Below are 22,131 nucleotides of genomic sequence, written 5' to 3'. Positions count from 1 at the left end.
CAAGATAGTTCGATACTTAATGCCAATGACCAAACGCTTTGTATCCTGCAAGAAGGTACAAAGGAAGGAGTGCATCCAGGCTCCAGTTCTGATCCATTGCATGGGGGAAGTTCAGCAAGCTCTAAATTTGGAGGGCCTCTTGCCTGCCAGGCTTGTCAAAAGGAAAGCCAAAGCCCAGGTTCTGCTCCCTGCCCCAGGCTAGCATTACTGTGGTAAGCACCAGGCAGGAAACAGCACTTCAGTTTTTCAAGGAGAAGGGTACCAAATCCTGTTTCAGGAGCTCCTGGAGGTGTCTAGGTATAATGCAGTCTACAGTTGCTGCTAAGATTATGCATTTTACCAAGTACCTTGATAAACAGAGAAACTTTTTCATAATGAGGACAGCCATGCTTGGAATAGGGGCCCAGAGAGGTTGTACCATCTCCATCCTTGGAGGTTTTCAAGACCCAACTAGATAAAGTCCTAGGTAACCTGGTCCCACCTCATAGCTGTCCCCCCTTTGAGCAGAAATTTGGAATAGACACCTCTGGAGGTCCCTTCCAGCCTGGATTATCCTACATTGCTATAATCCTGTGAATCCTGCGGCCCCTACCGCTCTGGTTTTGGGAGGCTTTGCAGACAACTGCAACACCTTGGTTTTATTCCCTGTTAGTGTTCCCAGCACTTTGCACTGCCACAAACAACCCAGCCAACTTTAATTAGTTATTCAGACACCAGACTTCTGGGGAGAAACATAACCTGGTTGTGACATGCAGAAATCACCTTCTGGAAGGAGACAGGCCCATACAAGTTCAGGAGAAGCTGGAGAGAGGGAGTTACCTGCTCATGCCTCGTGTACTGAGCTGGGCAATCCCCCCGACTGCCCAGCACCAGTGAGGCCCGCCTGGCACCAGCTGCCTGCTCCCCATGGCTGAGCACCGCTGACACCAAGTGCCAGGCTGCTGCAGAAGGTGGCAGAGGGCCCATCTCCCCCTGGACAGCTGCCACAGCCCCTGTCTCCAGGTGGAAAGGGGGTGTAGGCGGCTGCCATCAGCCACTGGTTGCCAGGGGGAAATAGGGAGCTCCAAATCCAGATCTCTGTCTCAGAGGTCTGTGAGCTGACAAGTCCGGCACACAAACTCCTCTGCCTCACTCCCTTGTGCGCAGCATAAGTGGAAACCTGTTAGGGAAAGAGGCGCTTATTGCACGACTTGGGAGTAAATATTTCTATGAGCTTTTTTTTCTCCTCTAGCTTCACCTCAGCACGAACAACACAGCCAGGATTTCCTCACCACAGCTAAAAACAGGAAGAGATGAAGGGATCTTTACAAGCTTTACCGTCTTGCTGCCCAGCTCCCGTCCGTTAGTAACCACCTCAGCAAGCCCAGGTCTCTGTTCCCACTGCAGTGGTGGAGGAGGGCCGATGTCGCCTCTCCCCCAGAGAATCCAATTTTGGATGCCACAGGAGCTGGTAAACAGCAACCGCCTCTGTTCCCCTGCTGTCTCGCTGCTCACATACAGGACTGACACTGTACTGAATTGTCTGCTAGGAGACAGCAGAATGCTTTAAAAGAGGATTTGTTAACAACCCAAAAGATGACACCATGAGATGAGAGAAGGGCTTTATGCAAAGGTTTTAAAAACAACCCTCCCCCACCCCCCAAATTATGCTGGTTTATGAGGAACATTTGCTGGTCCCTTTCCTGCACAAGGAAAAGCTAAGGGGAAAAAAATGCTTTCTCTCTCAATACCTATTCATCCAGGTCTGGAACACATCACAGCTTTCTACGAAAACAATAGGCTATAATACAGCAACCACACTTTTAGAGAAGCAAAACTTGGATGTGTTACATTTCATCCCCACAACATACCTCCCCTAACCCCATAGTTGGCTCCCCAGCCTCCTTCCCATCAATCTCTCATCTCACAGTCCCATTGCTTCCCACGTGCCTCACAGCTCACCTCCCTCCTGTTACCTATGCTCTGCTTCACTTTCTAAGAGTATTATTTTCATCATGCAACCAGCAGTTTCAGGCCCCTCTTTGAGTGTGGGAGCTGGAGAAAGGGCAGCTTTCTGCTGCTCTACCAGCTGCCCTTGGCTTTCCAAAACACTGAATCACAGGGAGAACAGCAACTCAGTACTGGAATGTAGACTAGGAATATAGAACTGGGCATTTTCATAATCCATTTTTTGGGGGAAAAAAGGAATGAAATAGGAAGATAACTCCTTCTACCCAAACTCCTCACACAGCCAACCGGCCTTCTACTTAGGCCAGTGGGTAACTACTCAAGGCTGTAAGGAAAAGCCTGCAAGTTAGATCTTGCTCTTGTCTAGGCCAAMTTGCCAATGCGTATAGTGAAGCATGGGAACCTGCTGTGTGAATTAATTATGAATGTGGGTAGGGCAACTCCTTGACCTGCAGGAAACTCTCCAATTCAATTACCAGTAACCTATTACAAATGGTAAGATGGCATCCACTTTTCTTTCCAAGACTCAACACTTCTTTTTTCAATCAGATGCTTGTAATTGTTGCTGCTGCCTAAGAGGTCTCTTGGTCAAGTATTTCACTGCTAGAAAGAGACAGATTTTCTTTCCCCATGTGCCTTTAAAGGATCCATTCAATGAACCAGGAAGATGCTTTCCTGGAGAGCTAGTTCCACATTTTCCAGCAGTGCAGAATACCGATCCCCTGGGCCTGGAAAGGTCTGTTCAAAACAGCTCCAAGGTCATTTCCTGTGTCCAAGGAGGAGATCCGGAAAACAAAACAGAGCATCTACCGCCACCCCTCCCACCCACCCCCCTCCACTGCCTGAACACCCAATGCAGCATGCTTGCAGGTTGGCTCCGGGATGCTGAAAGCTGTGTGCGCCCTTGGGTGGAAACACCAGACAAGCTGGGTTTTGATTTATATCAGCTTTAATTTCCAAATAAATTCTAGAATAATGAGGAAATGATACAAAAATGCTACCCCTCCTTTACTGTATCAGCCTAGTGAAGCTCAGAGAGCCACTAAAGGTAAAAAAAACACTTGACAATAAAGAAAAAAGACTACTATAAATGGGGGAAGAACAGATCTGTGCACTAACTCAAGCAAAAAAGTCAAGGGATGTAGTGTGCGTGTAAACACCAAATGATGGCCTTCAAAGGGATAAAAAGAAGAAAACTAATAGAGAATTAAGCTCTTCAATCTCAAAGCAAAGAAAAGTGATACAGGGAGAAAGTGAGAAGAAATGGGAACAATGGAAAGTTTTAAACAACAAACCCAATAAAATCACATGAAAATGGTTTAGAAGAGCCTTTAAAATGAGTTTTATTGTCAGAATTTTACAAGTAGCCTTGAGTGGCATCATACAAGAAGAACTCTGTTGCAAAACTCTAATAAATAGTCTGCCCCAAGTCCCAAAATACTTTTTTGAAATAAAATAAAAACCAAAACAAACTTAAAAATAAAAGAGAATAAGCAAGACTTCAGGATGCTCAGAGATGTTAGCAATATTTCCCATTTACAAATAATATCAGGCATTATATAAATCTCCTTCATACAAGTCATTAAAAAACCCAGAACATTCTAAACCTTTACAAAAGCACTCCAGAAATAATTCCAAAGAGATCCATTTCCATGACAAAACATTAGAGAAGAACTCCATGGGGATTTGCATCACAAATTAAGTTTGAGGTTGAAGTGTAGTGTGTACTTGTGTGGAGCACGATTAAAAAGCATGAAAAAGGGATCTGAAGAGATCGATTTGAAGTTTCTGTGGCAAGACCATGCCTGATGATTTTGTTTATTTGAGAGCATGGCAAAGGGGAGGGAGAGGATGTTCTTGAAATTAACCCCCAAATATACTGCACTTTATGCAAGGCAATGTTTATTAAGGTAGTGACTGCATACTAAGAAGGCAGCAGGAAAGGTTTCTCAGCATGCTGCATGGTTCAATGCCTATGCAGGCTGCAGTGCCTAAAAGTTGTATTCTGACACCTAAGAGGTGTTCTGGAAAGGTGATATGTTGCGGCAAGTTAGTTCTTCTTTCAAAGAAGAAGAAATTAACTTTCCTGGTACCTGGCAGGTTGGGAAATCTCATGCTAGACAGTGTCACTGGGAATTTGGGATTTCAGAGCTCCAATCCTAGCCCATTACTTTGAAAAAAAAAAATTTCTCTAGTCTCACCTTTATTTATTCCTCTGTTTGTGACACTAAAGGATAAGACCTCTCACATAGTAAAACACAAGATTAATAAACATTTCTCAAATCTGTTATGATCTGAGAAGTCCAGAGAAATGGAATGCAAAGGCAGGTGCACTGAGATGATTTATGTGGATTTTTGGGGAAACACAGAGTTCAAGGGAAAAAAAATAATCTTTATCTCTTTACAACTTCAGCCAAAGTCTTCTGCACATATGCAAGTAACAGATTCCCCTGGAAGGGTAGGGGACTATACTGAAGCAGTACAGCAACAGTACTCAGTATCTCTCAGCCAGCCTGATACGGTATGAACTGCAGCATGCCTAGTTTTGTTGTTCRTAAACTTACTTGCAGCCGTTGTTTCCACAGGAAACAAAGGCAACCAGAAATGCTAATGCAATACATGTGTAATAATATGCCTCACTCACGGCTCAAGTTTCTAGTCTCTCTCCAAATATTATGATGCTGGTTGTACTGTACCACACACTATGGACACATGTTCTCTGTAACGTATGGGAGGGGAGCACTAGCAATCAAGCGCAAATTGCTAAAGAGACACCTAAAAACATTGCATTACATCCCCTTGTCTGTGGCATACTTCAGAAAACAATGTAAGAAAAGCAGTAAAATAAACATTTCTTTCTAATTTTCTAGATGTCATAATTTTTGCCAAAGCTGCAAGGAAAAGCAGATTACCTGAAAAAGAGAGAAAAGAGTTAATGGAAATAGAGGCAGATGGAACAGCAAACCTGATCCAGCCTCCAAATCATTTTGTACATAACAGATAAAGAGACAATGTGCAAAAAATAGACATTCACATTTTAGCAGTTAAACTTTTATTTTACCTTTTTAAAATTATTTATTTTTTGTTTTTCTACAAAAGGCAGACATTGATTGTTGATCTGCAATTGTTCTGAGTGCACGCAGAGATGCAAAAAAGGGTTATTGGAGGATGAAGGACAGGGAAGTGCTCTGACTATACTTTCACATGTCATGATTAAGGTGGCATTAAAGCTTAAGTCCCACTAATAATATTCATAACGGATAGTTTGCTTCCCCATACACTGTTCTCAGTTCATATCAATTGTGTTGAAAACCCATTCGGTGAATTTCTTCAGTTTCTCAGTTGCATTCTGGGATTCCTCCTGTAACCGCAAGTTGTCTTCCCGCAAATGTTGTACTTCAGCCTGAAGACTGGCTTTGTCCTCCTTTTCCTTAGGCACGAAGAAAAAATACAAATCTTGGTTATAATTCTAAGTCACGCATTCTACCTATACCAATAGGCAAGAATCTCTTACAGACCATGACCCTCATCCTTTATCAGAATTTTACATGCATTAACACACATTTTATACTATTGGGACATTTGTGACATTTCATCCCTCACTTTTGGCTTGAATGAAAGGGATTCCTCTACATTAAATTCTCTTACAGAAACTGGCTCCCCAAGTGATGAAATAGAACTATTCATGCTGTCTTCTGTATGTTCAATGGCTGATGGTTAGCTAGAGATAGGAAACTTTTCTGTAAATGCTTTGCCACACAAGACTTCATTTGACCACAGCAGATCTTCCCTACATCAAGCAGACATCAGCCTAATAGAGAAAGTTTCCATAGTAGAAATTGTACGTTTAGATGATACTTCAGACCTTTTGACATCAGCAGGAAATATTCACATGCAACTTCAGGCTTCTCACACAGTCACCTGAATTAGGAGTGGAAGTGCTCTGAATCACCCTCCTAATTTAAGTAGGAGTCAGACGCCTAAAATTTAGACACTCCACCCTAGCCCTGCATATTTGGAACTACGGTGTGATAAAAGTAGTAAAGAAATGTTTTTTCTTCACAGAAGGATGAGACTGTTATAGGCTCAGGCACGGCAAAGCAGGATTACACAATTAGTATCACATGCCAGCACTAAAAGCATATGCCTTACAGATTTTCTGTAGATTGAATGTTTACCTTCCTTAAATCCTCTTGCAGCATCTTCAGTAAGCCTTCCAGCTGGTCCACTTTAGAGGCGAGAGTTGGAGGAGATTCTTTACTGTTGAGAGCAGGAAACAAAAGTAGGTATTGACAGGATTTGCTATCTTCAAATAGTGTATCTAACAGCCTTATCTATACCAAATGGCTTTGTATATGTGCGCACTAAGGAACATTATGAATTCACAACACTAACAAAAAATACCTAACAAAAAGAGAACATGTAACATGTGCAGCAGATTAATCAAAGTAATAAATTTAACACGTAAGTAATTGGGGTCATCCCATCACTTGGTTTCTCTCTACTTCTGCTTATTATATGTGCCTGTAATACCATAGCCTTGGACACATTCAAACATCTCTGACAAACAAACAAACTTGCACAGAGGTTAAACAGTACCTATGACTTCTGTTTTCATTTCCCAGCTTCTTCAAGAGAATTTGTGAAAAGAGGTCTTCTGTGAGGGCTAGGGATGGCTTCCAAAGATGTCTCCGCTCTTTTCCCCAATTTCTAGTTGAGAAAACCTACCTATCTGATATATTTACTTACCCTGTATAAGTCTTTATCTGTGCAGTAAGCTGTTCCTCAGCCTGATCGCTACAGGAGGCAGCGCTCACAGGTCTGTGGTTTTCATCAGTAGCAGCAAAGAATGAAGCTCGCTGAACTGAAGAGACACATATACAGAGAAAAGCAATAAAACTGTAATGATGATTTGTTCGTGGACAGCGTAATAACCACACTGCAGGATCTCAAAGCAATCTAAGCATTCTCTCTCAAGATAAGATTATGACATTTGACAGAAGTAAACTGGCGTACAAAGTGTTTGTATCAGGTTGCCCATTGTATTGGGTTCAATGTGTATGCACTAGCTCTGGTAGAGCACTGCATGATCACGCAGATCCTGTGTCACCCACAGGCTAACAAGCTCTCCTGGAAGATGCTAGAGCATGCAAAGCAGAGACACAGCAGCAGTGCCAGCAGTGTCCACCCAAGGACGGTTCCAAGACAGGCAAGAAACTGAGCTGGATCAACAAGCGCTGTGCAGAACTCCCTGGGTACCACTGCATGACACTACCCAATACTTCAATATCTGTATTTAGCTTCCTTCACTCCATAAAGCATCTCTTTATCTTGAAGAAAGAAAAGTTTACTGTGCACAATTTATATGTGGAAAGTAAACTGACCAGTGTCATTTTTCAGAACCAGAAATTTTTCCTTATGCATTTATATAACATGTTTTCAGATTGAGATGTGAAATTTCTTCCCTGCCTTGCGTCTATACTTTTTTTTTTTTTGGTCTTACAACTGCTCATTTATGCATTAACACATCTCTAAATCACTATTACATGTAGAGTGACTGTAGCCGACCCCCACGACCGCCACCTCTGGAGTTTCATAGGGCAAACAGTAACGTAAACATTTTTACATTAATAAATTAGCATCTCTCTTCCTCAGCAGCTGCTGGCCTCTCAAAGGAAATAGAACAATATTGTCTTTTTCTGCTTGGCAAATGTTTTATTCTGTGCTTTCACTACAGCTAAAATTAACATGCCTTAGTTGTGATGGAACTTTTCCTGCTCCTCTCTTTCTTTGAAACAGAATACCAGAGGTTGGAGTAGCTCAGAAATCCAGGCAGGTTTTGTTCCAGCCATTTGCATTTATCACTGGTTATAACTCCAGAGGCTTCTGCTGAAGACACCAACCAACTGTGTAGAGGAGAGGTCTCCAGAATCACAAGCCAGAATTATTTAGAATTATTTAGACTGCTTGGTAGTTGTCTGCCCCTGCTGGCACCCAGGCAGAGGCTACAGACTGAAATTACACTGATATCATATAGCTGTTCTCTTCTGAGGCAAATTTGAACATATTTTTGCAGCGGTGAGATGAAGCTGCCAACACATTGCCCCAGCTTTTCTTGATCCGAGCTGTCAGTTTGTTACCTTCAATACACTGACTTTGTTCAAACTTTTGAAGAAAAACACAAGTGAGTTAGGGGCCTGCAAAAGTGAGGAATTCAGGTTGATGAGGAGAGTCAAATAAATGCAGCAAAAAAGGGGAGATCTTTGAAACAGAAATGCTGTTCATGCTGACCCTACAAACTCCTACAGCAATAGAGCAGAGTATACACATACGTCTTGAACATTAGCTTAGACATGCACTGTCTTAATGACTCATATAGCTACTACCAGAGAACAGCCAAGGAAGCAACAGACAGAAAGTTACTTCACAGCCTTCTTGTACCATGTAGAATAAATGTCCAAAAGAGCAAGGATCAGTGGTAACAACTTCATGAAGGTAGGACTACACTTACGAAGATATTAGGAAAAGGCACTTCTGTTTAATGCACCTAGAAGAATTTTCCATCAGATTATAATAACTGTAAGGTAAGCTCCCTTTGGGCTGAAGAGTATTTTATTTTAAATTCAAATACATCGAAGTGGTTTACAGTTCTCTTCAGTTCATTAAGTGTCAAAGAGATGGAAAGCGCCATAGGATGAAATGACACTTATGTGCAAGCCTATGTATTTGGATATGCAGGGGGAAGGAATGGCAATGGAAAAGTATGTGCCAACAAGGCATATTTCCCAAATTACCTTGGCAGTGCACTTCAGCTGCAGCACAGAAACTTCTTGCTAGTGCAATAAGCAGTCATTAGTGTGTTCATACGCTTTTCCCTGCTACTTGGCTTCGCTTTGCACTTTTGTGCCAGATGTTTTTCCATGCTAGCTGTGATCTCTGTGACTGATTTACATTAAATGAAAGTAGCCAGTTTCACAGAGATTTGGCCAAAACATAGCACAGACGGATTCTAGTATGAAGAAATGGCATCTGAATATTAAATGCAAACAAAGTACTAGGCTGCTGAGACTTGAGTTGCTGCTTTAAAATAGCTTAAGCTTCACACCAAGTAAAAAAAATAACAGTAAAAACAAAGGCAAGAGACAGAATTAAAAAACAATTCTTAGCGAAAGACCATACAGAAAGACTTGGAAAGCTTTCCAAGTATTATTTGCTGAAAACTCACCTTCAAAGGCTTTGGCAGCATCCACCAAGTTTGACCAGTCCAGATCAGAGGCAGAATCAGGCAAGGGCATAAGACCAGGGTCTGGCATGGGCTGCCGTCTTTGCTCCTGGATATCTGTGAGGGAGCTGTCTGAGGCAGAGAACTCTCCTAGAATAATGCAGAACAAATAATAAGCTGCAAAGAAAATGTTCCTTTCCTAATACTAAAGCATTCCTATTTTTAATTTTTCTAGGATAGGATTTTTGGAAGCAGAACAACTCAGTGAGATGTCTGATCAGCTGGAGTTGACCAGATACAAGATGTTACAAGCCAGTTTTCCAATATAGTGCATCTTACCGGGACATTCAGGTCCTTCCTAATCTGCCTGAATCTTTGCAGCTTAACACTACAAAAACCAACCTCTGCCGCTCCACAGTACTGGGTAAGCTCTTATATCCAATGACTCTGGCCCTTTCACAAGGTGAAAAGGCTTTGGAGTACTCTGCATAGTATGTACTTGCCTGTGCGGAAAATTCAAGATCATGGTTCTTTCTCTCTTTACAGTCTCCTAAACCAATGGGAGCAGATTTAGGCCTACCAAGATAAACTAGAACAAGATGATTCTTCTCAAACTCCTTCCAACACCATTGCATATCCCCCAGCAGTTTAGCCAAGCATCTTAACCTTTACTGAAAAATACCACACCCATTCATAAACTCGTACATGGCATGCTATGGAAAAACCATTGGCAAACCTGAGAGAAGAGTATAAAAATATAAAGTTCCTTTAATTTTTGAAAAAAATGGCTCTTAGGAAAGTGAAATGTTTAAATACTACTACTGAAAGGGATGGGGAAGGGCAAACTGAGCACCACAGTTAACTACTTTATTCAGTTTACTGGCTGGACAATCAACAAACATGTAATGTCTGGTCAGTCAGCACATGTGAAAGCTCAGCAGCAGCAACAACCTGCTTCCTCCTGCCTTCTAGTGGTCAGGGGATAAAGAAATAGTGAAAAATTTGTAGTTAGAAGAACTACAGATGTAAGAGTGAGAAGATGGGCTGGGCACATGGGAGGAAGCTGCACAGAGGAAGGGTACAGTGAAGAATACAAGTGGGCAAGAGGGAAAGAATTAGGTTATGGTGAATGGGAAGAGAGCATGGGGGGCAGGAGAAGCCCACTAAGACAAATGTCACTACTTACATTGCTTGTTTTTACTTCTCTTTTGCTAGTCTGTTCCACTTAACAATACTTTTTGTGCATTTCTTAGAACTACCATTTTGAATGTCCTTTTCCTAAATATTCAATTTTTGATAAAAGCCCTGCAAGAGTACTGGAGCTGACATTAAAGTCATTGATAATTTCTTTCTAATAACTCTAGCTAAATAATATTTCTGCCTGGGAAGCAAACATTTGAAAACCTACGCTATATTCACTTGCTTTGCTCAAAAGGATTTATTATTTTTTTTATTTTCTGAGTCTGGCTCTTCTAAACCTAAGTCTAGCCAAATATGAAGCACTGAGGATTCCTGTATTATGGAAAGCATAGGCCTTCCCCTCTCCCAAACAGGTATTTGGGAAGGTCTTAATATACAGATACTTACGATTATTGAAGTTATACACAGAACTAAAATAAAAAGAACCAACCATTTGAAAAGTTATCTGTTTGAGAAGTATGAGTTGGACTGTTAATGAAGACAGATTAGCAAATAAGAATGTTTTTAGCTCAATGTTCTCCTTGCTCACACCAAATGAAGGTGCTATGGAAGGGCAGTTCTTTAAGATCTTTGTATTCAAAGAATTCTGAATAGCTGGAAGTCAACAGATACTTGTGGTATTAAATACCTGGTTCTACTTAAACCTCCTCTCAGCAAAGGCAAGTAGGTGGCAGATAATTCACGTGTCACTCAAATAGTTGGTCCTTTTATCATGGAGGCCTACATTTTACAGAAAATTGAAAACCCTATTTTGTTGACAAATGTATAAAGCTTATGCGCTAGAAAGAGTAATCGGTTTGGTGTGGAAGAGAATATGACAGAAGCAAGCAAGCTTTTTTTTTTTTTTGGGGGGGGGGGGGGGAATACAGGCTTCTAAACGAAGAGACCAAGTGACGTTTTCCTCCTTTCTACTCGGAAGGCATCATTAGTCTTCTGACCCAAAACCCAAGTCAAATCCACCAGTCAGTTACAAGTGTAACCAAGTCTGCAAAATTATTTTTGTACCTATGGAGAGAAGGATTGACATGATCTTGGTTTTCTAACTCTTAGCAGAAGACATTTTACACAGAAACAACTGCTCGTGACAATGTCAAGTTCAACACTGAAAACTGATGTCTAGTAATCACAGGCAGAGGAAAAGAATCTAAAATAGATTTCTTCAGCATCCTTCAGCGTGGGAAGACGTGTCCTACATATTTAAGTACAGACAATGCTTAGGTCCTACCACAATGAGTTGAACCTACTGATAGTATTGCATTTCCTTCTTAAAACATGAATGGACCAGAGCAGATAGGTACTCCTTCAGAAAGCATTACAAATCAGTCTCACACTGTGACATCTAGTTCCATTTTTGGAAAACATACAGTATGCATTTAGTTTTGAGGTACAGTGGGAAACTGTGAAACTTCCCATTCTTACCAACTGAGAAACTCACATGCAGTAATACACAACCTATCAGATATTCTTACTGAGATTTTTCAGTAAATTAATGGGGGCAATCTGAGTGCCTTCCTGACAAATTTACCATGTAATTTTTCCTTGTAGAGCTGCATGTGATTAAATTATTTAAAAAAACTCAAGTACTGTGATGGATAAGGTAAGGAACTGAATTTAAAAACTGTTGGTGCAACAGAAGCTGTATCTAGCACAGTGGTACATCCAAATGTCCGCTTGCATTTATCCACTTTTATATCATTCTTTTTTTAATAGTATTTTGTTCCCATAAACCCACATTAAAGCAACTGACACCTGAAGTAGTCAGTGGTTCATGACCAGGCATACATTATTTTTCCTTTGGTCCACTAGTCCTGATGACTCCTGGAGACGGTGGCGAAAACTGACAGCTAAAGAGGCAAATTTTTGTTCTCCCTCCATAAGGTAACTGCATGATCAGTCATGCTATCTTATACCCACTGAAGCAAGGGGGAAAGAAAAAAAGTCCTTTTTTTATTTTATATTTTCAGGCACGTGACTTGACTCCCCTTATTTTAGCAAAATCAAGATGGAAGTACTAATTGCTGTAACAAACATTTTCCCTTAAAATAATCACTCTGGATTCCTCTGAAAATGGGAATTACACTGGAAATACACTTACCATGTAGTGATTTCATTCCTAATGTATACGATGGTCTCCGTAAGGGCAGCGACTTTGGGAGAGAAGGGTACGTGCTGGTGAATAGGACATCATTTGGCATGGCTTGGTCCAAGAGCGAGGCTCGTGAGGTGAAGAAGTGGTCCCTTTGACCACTGTAAATACTCTCATCTGACAAAGTCCTTTGCAAGGCACGCCTTGTGGTAGGAGTGCTAGGAAATGGAGACTGACAGGACAGAGTGTGTGACTACACATTCGAGAAAAAAAAAAAAAAAAAAAAATCAATACAGATACTTTTGAAGTCTGTTGAATTGGTTTCTTAAAACCATTTTTTCATAAGAAAGCAGGTGTCAACATTATATTTCTTTCAGAAAAGAGAAAGAAACTAAAAAAAGACATTAGAACTAGATAACAGATACAGTTGTCAAAAACAAACTGAACGGTACTTAAAGTGGAGGTCTCCTTCTTGCCTGGGGAGACTGCCTTCCTGCAGGCAGAGCACCAGCAAATGCCAACTAAGAGTCTCCTATCACTGAACCACTAGGAACCGCCACTACCCCTTGAATTCTTCAGAATGTTCTGAATAAAAATTAAACAACTTGTCCCATGACTAAGAGAACTTGCATTCTATACACATCATAATCCCAGCTTCCTCCATGACCCAGACAAGAGAAAGCAATGCTGTGTTTAATCCAGAGCTATGCACACACTGTCCTGTGCCACTGAGTTGCTACCAAGAATGCATACCAGCTGGGACAGTCCCATCAGCTGAGACACTAATTCTTTCCTCTACCAGCCGCTAACTTTCATGAAACCTGTAGCAATATTACCATCTTTGAGACACCTACCTTTCCAGTTTGGTTGAAATCCGGTCTCAAAGCTTCTACTGAATATTGGTCAACTGAAAGAAAGACCTCGTCAACCTTATTTGCTCCATCAGCAAACTTAAAGAGATAATTCAATTTCCAGAGGAAGAGTGATTAAGCAYCATAAAGAGTTGCTCATTTGCACAGAAAAATACTTATCTCTTCTCAGAAAAAGGGAAGAAAAAGTTTAAACAGACGGTATTCTATTCCTGTGATCAAAAACCCACACAACAAGGTGGGAGAAGAGTGTGGAGGAGGGACTCTTGGTACCGTACAGTAGAAAACAATCTGCCAGAATTTTTTTTTTGCCAAAACCATTAAAAACCTTTAATAAAATTTGCTACAGGTTTTGCTTTTATGGATCAACAATCAGAAACAATTAAGATTATTCAAAAAAAACCCTGCTATCACCAAAAGACAAGGAAGGAAAGAGAAGCCATGTTCCACGTCAACTTGCTATTATGTCAACTACTTCCTCATGATAGAACTTATGCCTATCACAATATGAACCTTGCATACACATCCAGCACTAGAAAAACGACAACTTGCAGAACACAGCTGTCACTATGTTACACTGTGAATCAAGCTACCTTTTTCTTATGAAATTTAAAAGCTTAGCCAGCAGGTTCACATCATGATCCACTAGAAACTCACAGTATTTGTCCTGACACAGGAGAAGGAAAAGAAAGAGCTACCAAGCCACACATTGTTTACTTGAGGACCCTATAGTTTACTTAAAGAATTCAAAGTCTATCCAAGAATTAAGAATTGAAACCACCAATTAATACCAGACCTTTAAACTAAAACGCAGCACAGATATGAACATCTGACAGAGGAGAGGCAATATGGGTAGGAACTGCTTTCTGATACAGAGCAATCAGAGAGGAGAGAACAAAAAGAGTGACTTATCTGATAAGATATAATGCATTAGAAGTAGGTAAAGAGATAGGAAGACAGAAAAGATGATAAAAAGGCACATAAAACTGCAGCCTAGAACATTAGAACAATATTTGATTTATCAGTGTGACAGGATGTTAGTAACTTTATCAGAGCATAGTCTGAGCCAACATATTTGTTAGAGTCACTAGATAAAGATTAGGGTAAGAAATGATTCACACTGACCCCAAAGCGGAAAAACAACAAACTTGGGTGAATACACACTGTTCATGGTCTTTAGGTCACCTCTTTAAATGGGACAGAATATGGGGCAGAGTTTTTTGGAATGAGAACAATTCCCTTGCTTGAAATAACCCACAGGAGATGTTCCCATCACCTATGTCTCACTCTCTTCACAGAACTACTACAAGCAAAAAAACCCCAACCAACCAAAATCCCCCAAAACCCAACCCTCAGTCCCCCAAACAAAAACAACCCCCAGAGAACCCACTGCCACGGGCAATATTTTTTTTCTTCCAGCCTCAACAGTAATATCTAAAATAATCTGTATATGGAACCTAGCACTTACAAGTTTTAACAAGCCTCTTTGGATTTTTACAAGCAGAGAAACAAGTTGCAAGCTCTCTCTCCTGCATGGTTGCTGTGGAAACTGTTTGGGCTCTAGGTGACGAGTCTGAGCTGTTAAGCACCGACTTGGTACATAGTGACTACAGAAATGAAGACATTCTCTTGAAAATGATGGGGTTTTAAAAATTTGTATATAAACTTTTATGTTTTTATACACATGATGAAACCTTAGGAAACGCTTTTAAACTGATATTTATACAGAAAAAATATCTGTTTAAGTTTAGGAAGCATTCTTGGTCCTTGTGCAGTAACATGATCAGAGAGGCATGAAGGCAGGCTTATTGCAAGGAGGTTCAATACTGTCAACACATCACTGTTTAGTGTTGTAATCAGAGAGGAAGAACAATTCAAATGCATAAGAAAACCTCATTTTTTTTTCCACAAGCCAGCAGTCCTAAATGTTCTTTGCAATTAGGTATGTTAGTCTCTACAAATTTGCACACAAAACTGCCATAAATATTGCAGTGACTGGAACAACGAAATTGCTCCCTAAATATTTTCCTCCAGCAGATATAACTATGGCAAACACATGACTTTTTGTCCATGATGAGCATTCAGGAAACTCATGTCTTGCATTTTATCTTCCTATTATGTATGAGAACGGAAAAAATACACTCCGAGAAACTTTGTCCAACAATGTAAAGTACTGAGAAAGCTGCTTAAGAAAGAACACTTCAGCTTTGACTGCTTTGAAAAAAATCAATATTTTCTACAGAGAAATCTTAAAGCTTCACAGCTTTCACCCTTTTCCAAACTGTGAAGCCCTCTGCTGTATTAGCGATATGCCTGGGCAGCAACAAAATCAGAGGAATCAAATTCTTGTAAAGTATAGGTTTACACAAATCTACTTTGTACCAACGGAAGTGTGACTTATATCAGAGCATGGTTCTGTCCATTGCTCTTTAGGTGTTCTCAGTTCTCACTGTGACAAGAGCTACCCAGATGACAGACTTTCTCTTCAACATACCTTAAAATTCTTTTGGGATTCAGGTGTTGGGCTATCAAGATCTATCAATTTCTTCAGCTCCTCTTCAACAGTGGGCTTGGATGCTCGTTTTGGTGATGCTCGTAGATCTCTTGCTGATGCACGCAGCCGAGGGTGGGCCATTTCATTGCCATCGCTCTGGTGACGTCTTAAATGAAATGGAACAGACACATTCAGGTCTCAAAGCCCTGGGGCATGAAACAAGAGTATTGGCATCCTCAAGATTTTCATAGAGGAAACTGAGGTGGGGGCATAGAGAAGAGAAGGAGTCTTGAATAATACAGCAGAGCCTCATGTTAACGAATACTTGTTGAAGGAATAAATTTATTAAAAGCATCTGCTTGCAATACATGTAAAGGTTGTTATAATACGTTTTCCTAATAAAACACTGAATCTATTAATGTAATGCATGTTCTGTACAAAACCAAAAAACAAACGTCTTAAATGAACCCCAAAGTAACAAATCACCAAGTTTCCTAATTCTTTTAGCTGGCTTTTTTTAAATGCAGCTTTCACAAATTTTCACCACCTCCTTTTGACGGCCAGTTATTGGCATCATCTAGGAAAACCGTATTTAACCCAATAAAAGCCATGAATTGTTGAACAAATTATTTCAAAATGGACTCTCCCAATCACCTCCTTTCCAAAGTCATGCTAGACTTAAAGGCACAATAGTTTCACTACAAAGTTGTTTCTCTATTTCTGTTCCAGAAGAGATGGTTACACAGTGTAATGCAGAGATACCTTAGCTTGCTTTAATTTGGTTTGGCTGGATACTGGCAGCAATCTAGCTGAGGAAACACCGTGACACAGAGCTAATTTATAGCATGCACAAGATCAACACGTAGATAAGAGGCCTAAGGAAGAACTTGCCCTCTGTGTTAAGGAGTTTCTTTATGTTTGCTCAAATAACATTTTGAGTCACCTTTAAGAATTCCCAAAGAAAGATTCTATAAAATTTAATAGGGTTGAAATCCATACGGCTCTCTGGAAACGACTAAAAAAAAGACTTTTAAAAATTAATGGAGAATAAGATTAGTCAACTATCAAATATTTAAGCCTAACTATAGAATTCTAGATGAGGGATTAAGTCCTACAGAAGAATAAGCATTCTATTAAAGGCTAGAGCTTTTCTATACCAGGAAGCATCACAAATTTCAATGTTTCTTTACATGTAAAGTTAATAACCAAACAAGAAAACCAAAATGCATTCTTACTTTCTCGTATCCATAAACCCCACTGAGTTTATTGTCCCTTCAGGTTTTTTCCATCCAATCAGATACTTGCTGGTAGCACCCTGGCGAGGGTAGAAAGTCCTAGGACCAGATGAGGAAGAGGAGGAGGAGGAGAAAGAAGGTGCAAGCTGTGAAGAAGTAGCAGAATGAAGCTCTTCTTTAGGTGAACTTCTGGCACTGGTGAAAACAACAGGGCTCGCAGAGTGTCGTGAGCTCATGGTACTGCAAAAGAAGCATAGAGACAAAGCTTGCCTTAAATGTGTATGCAGGCATCTTGTGTAATCATTTTTAAAGCAGAACTCTGGAACACAAAATGTTACTCTTATCAATAGCACAGAGTAGAAAACCACTTTGCTCTTAATGGTCTTCCACCAGTGTTTTATTAAAAATATCTCACACAATAATGAAAACCTTCATAAGCAACCTCTAAGGACTGAACATATCACCCTCTTCCTTTGTAGACAGGAAATCCCAGGTATATGGCGGTTAGGCAGCTTAAAAGAAATACAAGAGATTATAGCTGAATTAACAGAAGAACTCAAGCCCAGTATCTCGTTGGAATTCCTGGCTGTAGAACACACAATATATTTTGAAGGAAGTTAAGCAACAGAGAACATCTCTTCAAGATGTCACAACAAATCAAAGAAGAAACGCATATATCTTTGGGAAGAGGACTTCTTGGACTTTGTCTGAAAGGCAGCTGCCATTGGCAAAATGGGCTCTTACAGAAATTGAGATGTTTTTGAGTGGGTTTCTAATTTGTACCACAATTTGCCTGGACAGAAAATGCTAAGGGTCAGGGTGACTAACTGCAGCTTATTGCATGGAAGAAGGAGGGGGGCTTTAGAAGGGAGCTAGTTTTTATTTATGCTGATATCAAAATCTCTGTGACTTGCATAATACCAGGAGCATTAGGGTTTAAGACAATATCTACTGTCACACCTTAAAAGGTCAGGCTTCTCTAACTATAGTTACAGCAAAACTTCATGCACAGACTTAGTACTGAAATATCATATCTTTTGAGACTAGTTTTCTATCAGTTCTCTATAGAACTTATGCACATTTTTCCCTATATCCAACGCTGCAAGGAAAGCATTTGAAACAGATGGTTTCAAGATGGTCTTGTGGTAAAGAGTAGTTTCTGACAGAGAAATAAAAATTAGCTGGAAGGCTGAATAAAGTCATTGAATGATCTCTTCATTCTTAGCTTAATAACAAACTCTTCAATCCTCTTTTCATATTTTGATAAAATAATGCATTTTCATGTCTCTTTCTGTTACTGAAATAATTACAGAAAGTATTTAAGGTTAAATGTATGCCACCACCTGTGAAAATAATCTCATCTACATTTAGTTTTATAGAAGGCAGTTATCTAATCTATGCCACTTGTCTAGCTCTTGCTGTAGTCAATGGGGAGAAAAATATCACTAGGAGATGATTCTCCTCATCCTAAATTAGATGTCCCAGATAGACAGGGAGAATTATGATCTGCTCTCCACTGACAACAGATGGAGTCTAAAAAATTATCTTCAACTATACATTTCATTTTCAGATGGCTAAAGTTAAGCACCATGAATCCCAACAACGAAGTGTTAGAAGAATTTAATGAGGAGCTGAAGTGGATGGTAGTTTTCCCACCTCAAGTAGCACCAGCTCCTGCAGGCCATGCTTCCATGTAACGTACATGGGAATGGCTGTGCAGTCCCTCACATTAGAGGAAAGATGCATCTCCCCAGATGTATACAACTCAAATCACAATAATACAGATTTTAAAGATTTTTTTAAATATGTAAATTTGAAACGCCTTACAAAAAAAGGCAGAATTATTCCTACTCTGCAAATAATGAAACTGTATTTTCCCAATCTGGCCCCTACAGTTTGTTCCATCAGTCCCATATATCTGATGCTGCACATTATAACCTTTATATTTGTGATAGATGCAAGCAAACACATTTTATACCAAGGAAGCAGAGAAAAATAAGGTCTAGGGGGACCCCCCCCCTTCTTTTTAAATGCAGAAAGAAAACTCCTACACATGTTGAGTAAACCCGTCCACCTGTGAGGCATCATCACTGCAAAGTTAAAACACCAAGATCTGCAGAAGATGTACATCTTAACAAGAACAGAACCCCATACATTTTCTTCAATTATTCCTCCCCCCCAAATACATGCCAGAACTGGAGAGGTCTTTTGTTTTTGTGTATATTCTAAAATTCTTTAATACCATCAGGTAGTTCTCAAGGAATTACTATTTGTGAGGAATAATTTCTTGATAGAAACTAATAATTCCTAGATAGGTTGAAAGTGTTTGATCCTCAATATTACTATACAGGTGTTGTAGCAAAGAGGGCAAAAAACAATGTTCAAAGTGCTCCAGATAAAATGAACACATAAAATGAATCTCTCTCTCTCCATTATTATTATATGTATTATAATAATATAAATGATAGGTAACATTTTATTGTAATATTTATTGTATCACATATTATATATTGCATATTATACATATTCTATTATATGAACATTACATATTATGCTATTTATTGTAATATATATTATGTATAATATATGCCAAGGGCAGCCAGGGCAGATGAGCAAGAAAATTAGCACACAGTTTTTAATATGCTTTTATTAAAGCATATTGGGTATTTTGAGCTGTAGTTTTCCAACACAGTATTTTGGGAGGATATTCTGCTGCTCCAGGAACTATGTGCTGAACTGTGGATATGACTGAAGCTTTTTTATCCTACAAGTTAACGCAAGCAAGTCAATACCATACTGACAGATAAAGAGATACTCTTGTTAACTGGGAGTATTTTTGGAGAGCAAAAGACTTTGGATAAATGCTATGTAAACTAAGCAGGAGCTGCAGCACTATGGTAGCAATGGCAAGTTACTGCAGGATTCAACCCCAGGAAGGAGGGAGAGGATTCCTACTACTGCAACAGACTCATGGACTAGCTTGATGGTATCTGAAAGGAATTCAGTACTCATTTTCTCAGGATAGAGAGGTAGCTTTTTGCCACTGTTGGTCCCCCACCTCCCAGTTTGATTATGGAGACAGCAAAGAATAAATTAAAAAACAAAACAAAACAATCTCAAAAAAACCCAACCCACCCTAAAACCTACAGGAACAAAGAACCCCCCCCCCCAGACACATGACAATCTGCAAAAAGAATTTCATATGAGCCATTCATAAAAGTATTTCACAATCATTAAGTATATTAAAAATATTATAAGTAATTAAAAATACATTGGATTGGAAGTATCAGTGCTTTTCCTTTAGGTTTTGATAAGAGAGAACCATAAGAAACCATATTGTTAAGGTGGAAATGAAAGTTTGATTTTTTTTTTTTTTCCCTAGGAAATTCATGCCGTCAGTGCATATGGCTTCATTTAATGATATTCAGCTATAATGATTCTGTATAATTACTGCCCTACATAAAGCAATTCTCTTCGGATGCTATGAGAAATCTGCACAATCATCAGGAAGGACTTTGGGAATGGGGGTGGAGAAGGAAAATAAAACTGAGCCAGAAGCATTGCTGTAAAAGTTAATCACTATAATTTACATTTTGCCACCAGTTCTCAGGTACAAGTTCTTTTATGCACCATCAAATGATCTGAACACTAATTATTGCTCCTGTCTTCTAAAGACACAAACACTCTAATTTGTGGTTATTTTCTTTTCTTTTGTCACTAAGTTATTTTTAGGGCTAAACTGCTTTTTTTCTTGCTTAAAATCCCAACTCCAGAGATGTTACAGACATTCTGGCATCCACAGGCAAAAGGTAAAAAGTGAGAAGTGATGAAGGATAACAATTTAGAAACTGATAGAGAAACACAACAATTAAGCTGTTCATTTCTCACTAAAAGCAGCTTGTTCAGAGTCATCTTTTATTCTCCCCTCTGCCACTTTTTTGAAGCATAAAGCTGTGGTTACATTTTTGAAGTGCCAGGTTAACCTGCCCTTGCCTCCTTCCCATGCCCTTGCTGTCCCTCTTATTGGGTCAGCCTAACTATTTGGGAGGCTGCAAAGTCAATGGGACGGGGGGACTGGTTGGACTGGAGGAAAAAAGCAAAAACAACACCACCAACAAAACACCAACAACTTTGTTTTAAGCTTCATTTTCCAGCTTAATCAGCTCCCTGAACCAGCTGTTGTGCCTGCACAACAGAGAGAGCGATGGAGAGCTGGGAGCAAACGGCTGGAGCTAGGCTATCCTTGGGTCAGCCTGGCTGTTGAGTGTGTAACCACCAATTGAGAATGCCATGAGAAACAGTGAAAGCTTTTTCGCCTCGGCTGTGCCTTTGCATTATTCTGAGGTATCAAACACGTCTTCTAGTATCCACAAATTATAAAAGAATAGAGAAGGAATACAATTCGGTCTGTCTTTTCTCCTCCAGAATAAATGATGTGGGTGCAAGGATTGCAGTTTTCCCCAAGTGCCATGCCCCATGTGTTCTACAGATTGCTACTACTGCTCTTCTTTGCAAAGAGCTGCATTTTTTAAATCTATTTTTAAATGAAACAGAACAAAACTGTTGTATTTAGCAGAAAACCTAAAGAACCTTTATCTGGAAAATTCAACAACAGTCTGAAAAAACATGTAGAGAAACAAACCATGCCAGTATCATTAGAGAAATAACTTAGGGTAAGCCAAATAAACCAGAGAACATCCCATGTTTGGAGACATAATGTTATCATATAATAAATTATTAATGAGACAACATCTTAGACTAAGCCTGTAATCAAGTTGCAAAGTACATCCATGGAGGATAAAGATGAAAGGTGTCAGAGTATGTCTGCCCTGTGAAGATACAACGTTCTTTTTACTAAGTTTTCCTGGCCTTTTTACTCTTGCAAATGAATTAATCCTAATTTGGTGACCAGAGAAGTGGAAACCAGAACCTCAGATGTACAAACATATCATTCCCATTAGGCACACCTTTGAAATAAAGCTTCCAATAGTTATACACAAATTTTTCAAGCGTCTTTTAATCCTTTCCAAAAAATTCCTTCCAAATTGAAATGCTACTGGCTTCATCACAATCAGCAT

At 39.7% G+C, this 22,131-nt stretch overlaps 1 protein-coding gene across 5 annotated transcripts in view; it reads right to left on the bottom strand.

The window, feature by feature from the left end:
* Positions 1-3,265: 3,265 nt before the first annotated feature.
* Positions 3,266-22,131, bottom strand: part of SIPA1L1 (signal induced proliferation associated 1 like 1) — a 205,133-nt gene continuing 186,267 nt past the window's right edge. For 4 of the 5 annotated variants that reach the window (XM_026078742.1, XM_026078743.1, XM_026078744.1 and 1 more), the window contains 7 exons: positions 17,054-17,293; positions 15,819-15,984; positions 12,465-12,708; positions 9,173-9,319; positions 6,697-6,811; positions 6,126-6,207; positions 3,266-5,377 (listed from right to left, as the gene is read on the bottom strand). In XM_026078742.1, coding sequence (XP_025934527.1) covers positions 5,234-5,377; positions 6,126-6,207; positions 6,697-6,811; positions 9,173-9,319; positions 12,465-12,708; positions 15,819-15,984; positions 17,054-17,293 — 1,138 coding nt within the window. In that variant the 3' untranslated portion in view covers positions 3,266-5,233. The remainder of the gene's footprint in view (positions 5,378-6,125; positions 6,208-6,696; positions 6,812-9,172; positions 9,320-12,464; positions 12,709-15,818; positions 15,985-17,053; positions 17,294-22,131) is intronic. The other variant, XM_026078746.1, reaches the window with a different exon arrangement.

The sequence above is a fragment of the Apteryx rowi genome, unplaced genomic scaffold (assembly GCF_003343035.1).
Source record: "Apteryx rowi isolate R43461 unplaced genomic scaffold, aptRow1 scaffold_487, whole genome shotgun sequence".
Taxonomy (NCBI): Eukaryota; Metazoa; Chordata; class Aves; order Apterygiformes; family Apterygidae; genus Apteryx; species Apteryx rowi.
Note: the sequence above shows the minus strand (reverse complement) of the source record. Positions and strands in the feature narration are given on the sequence as shown.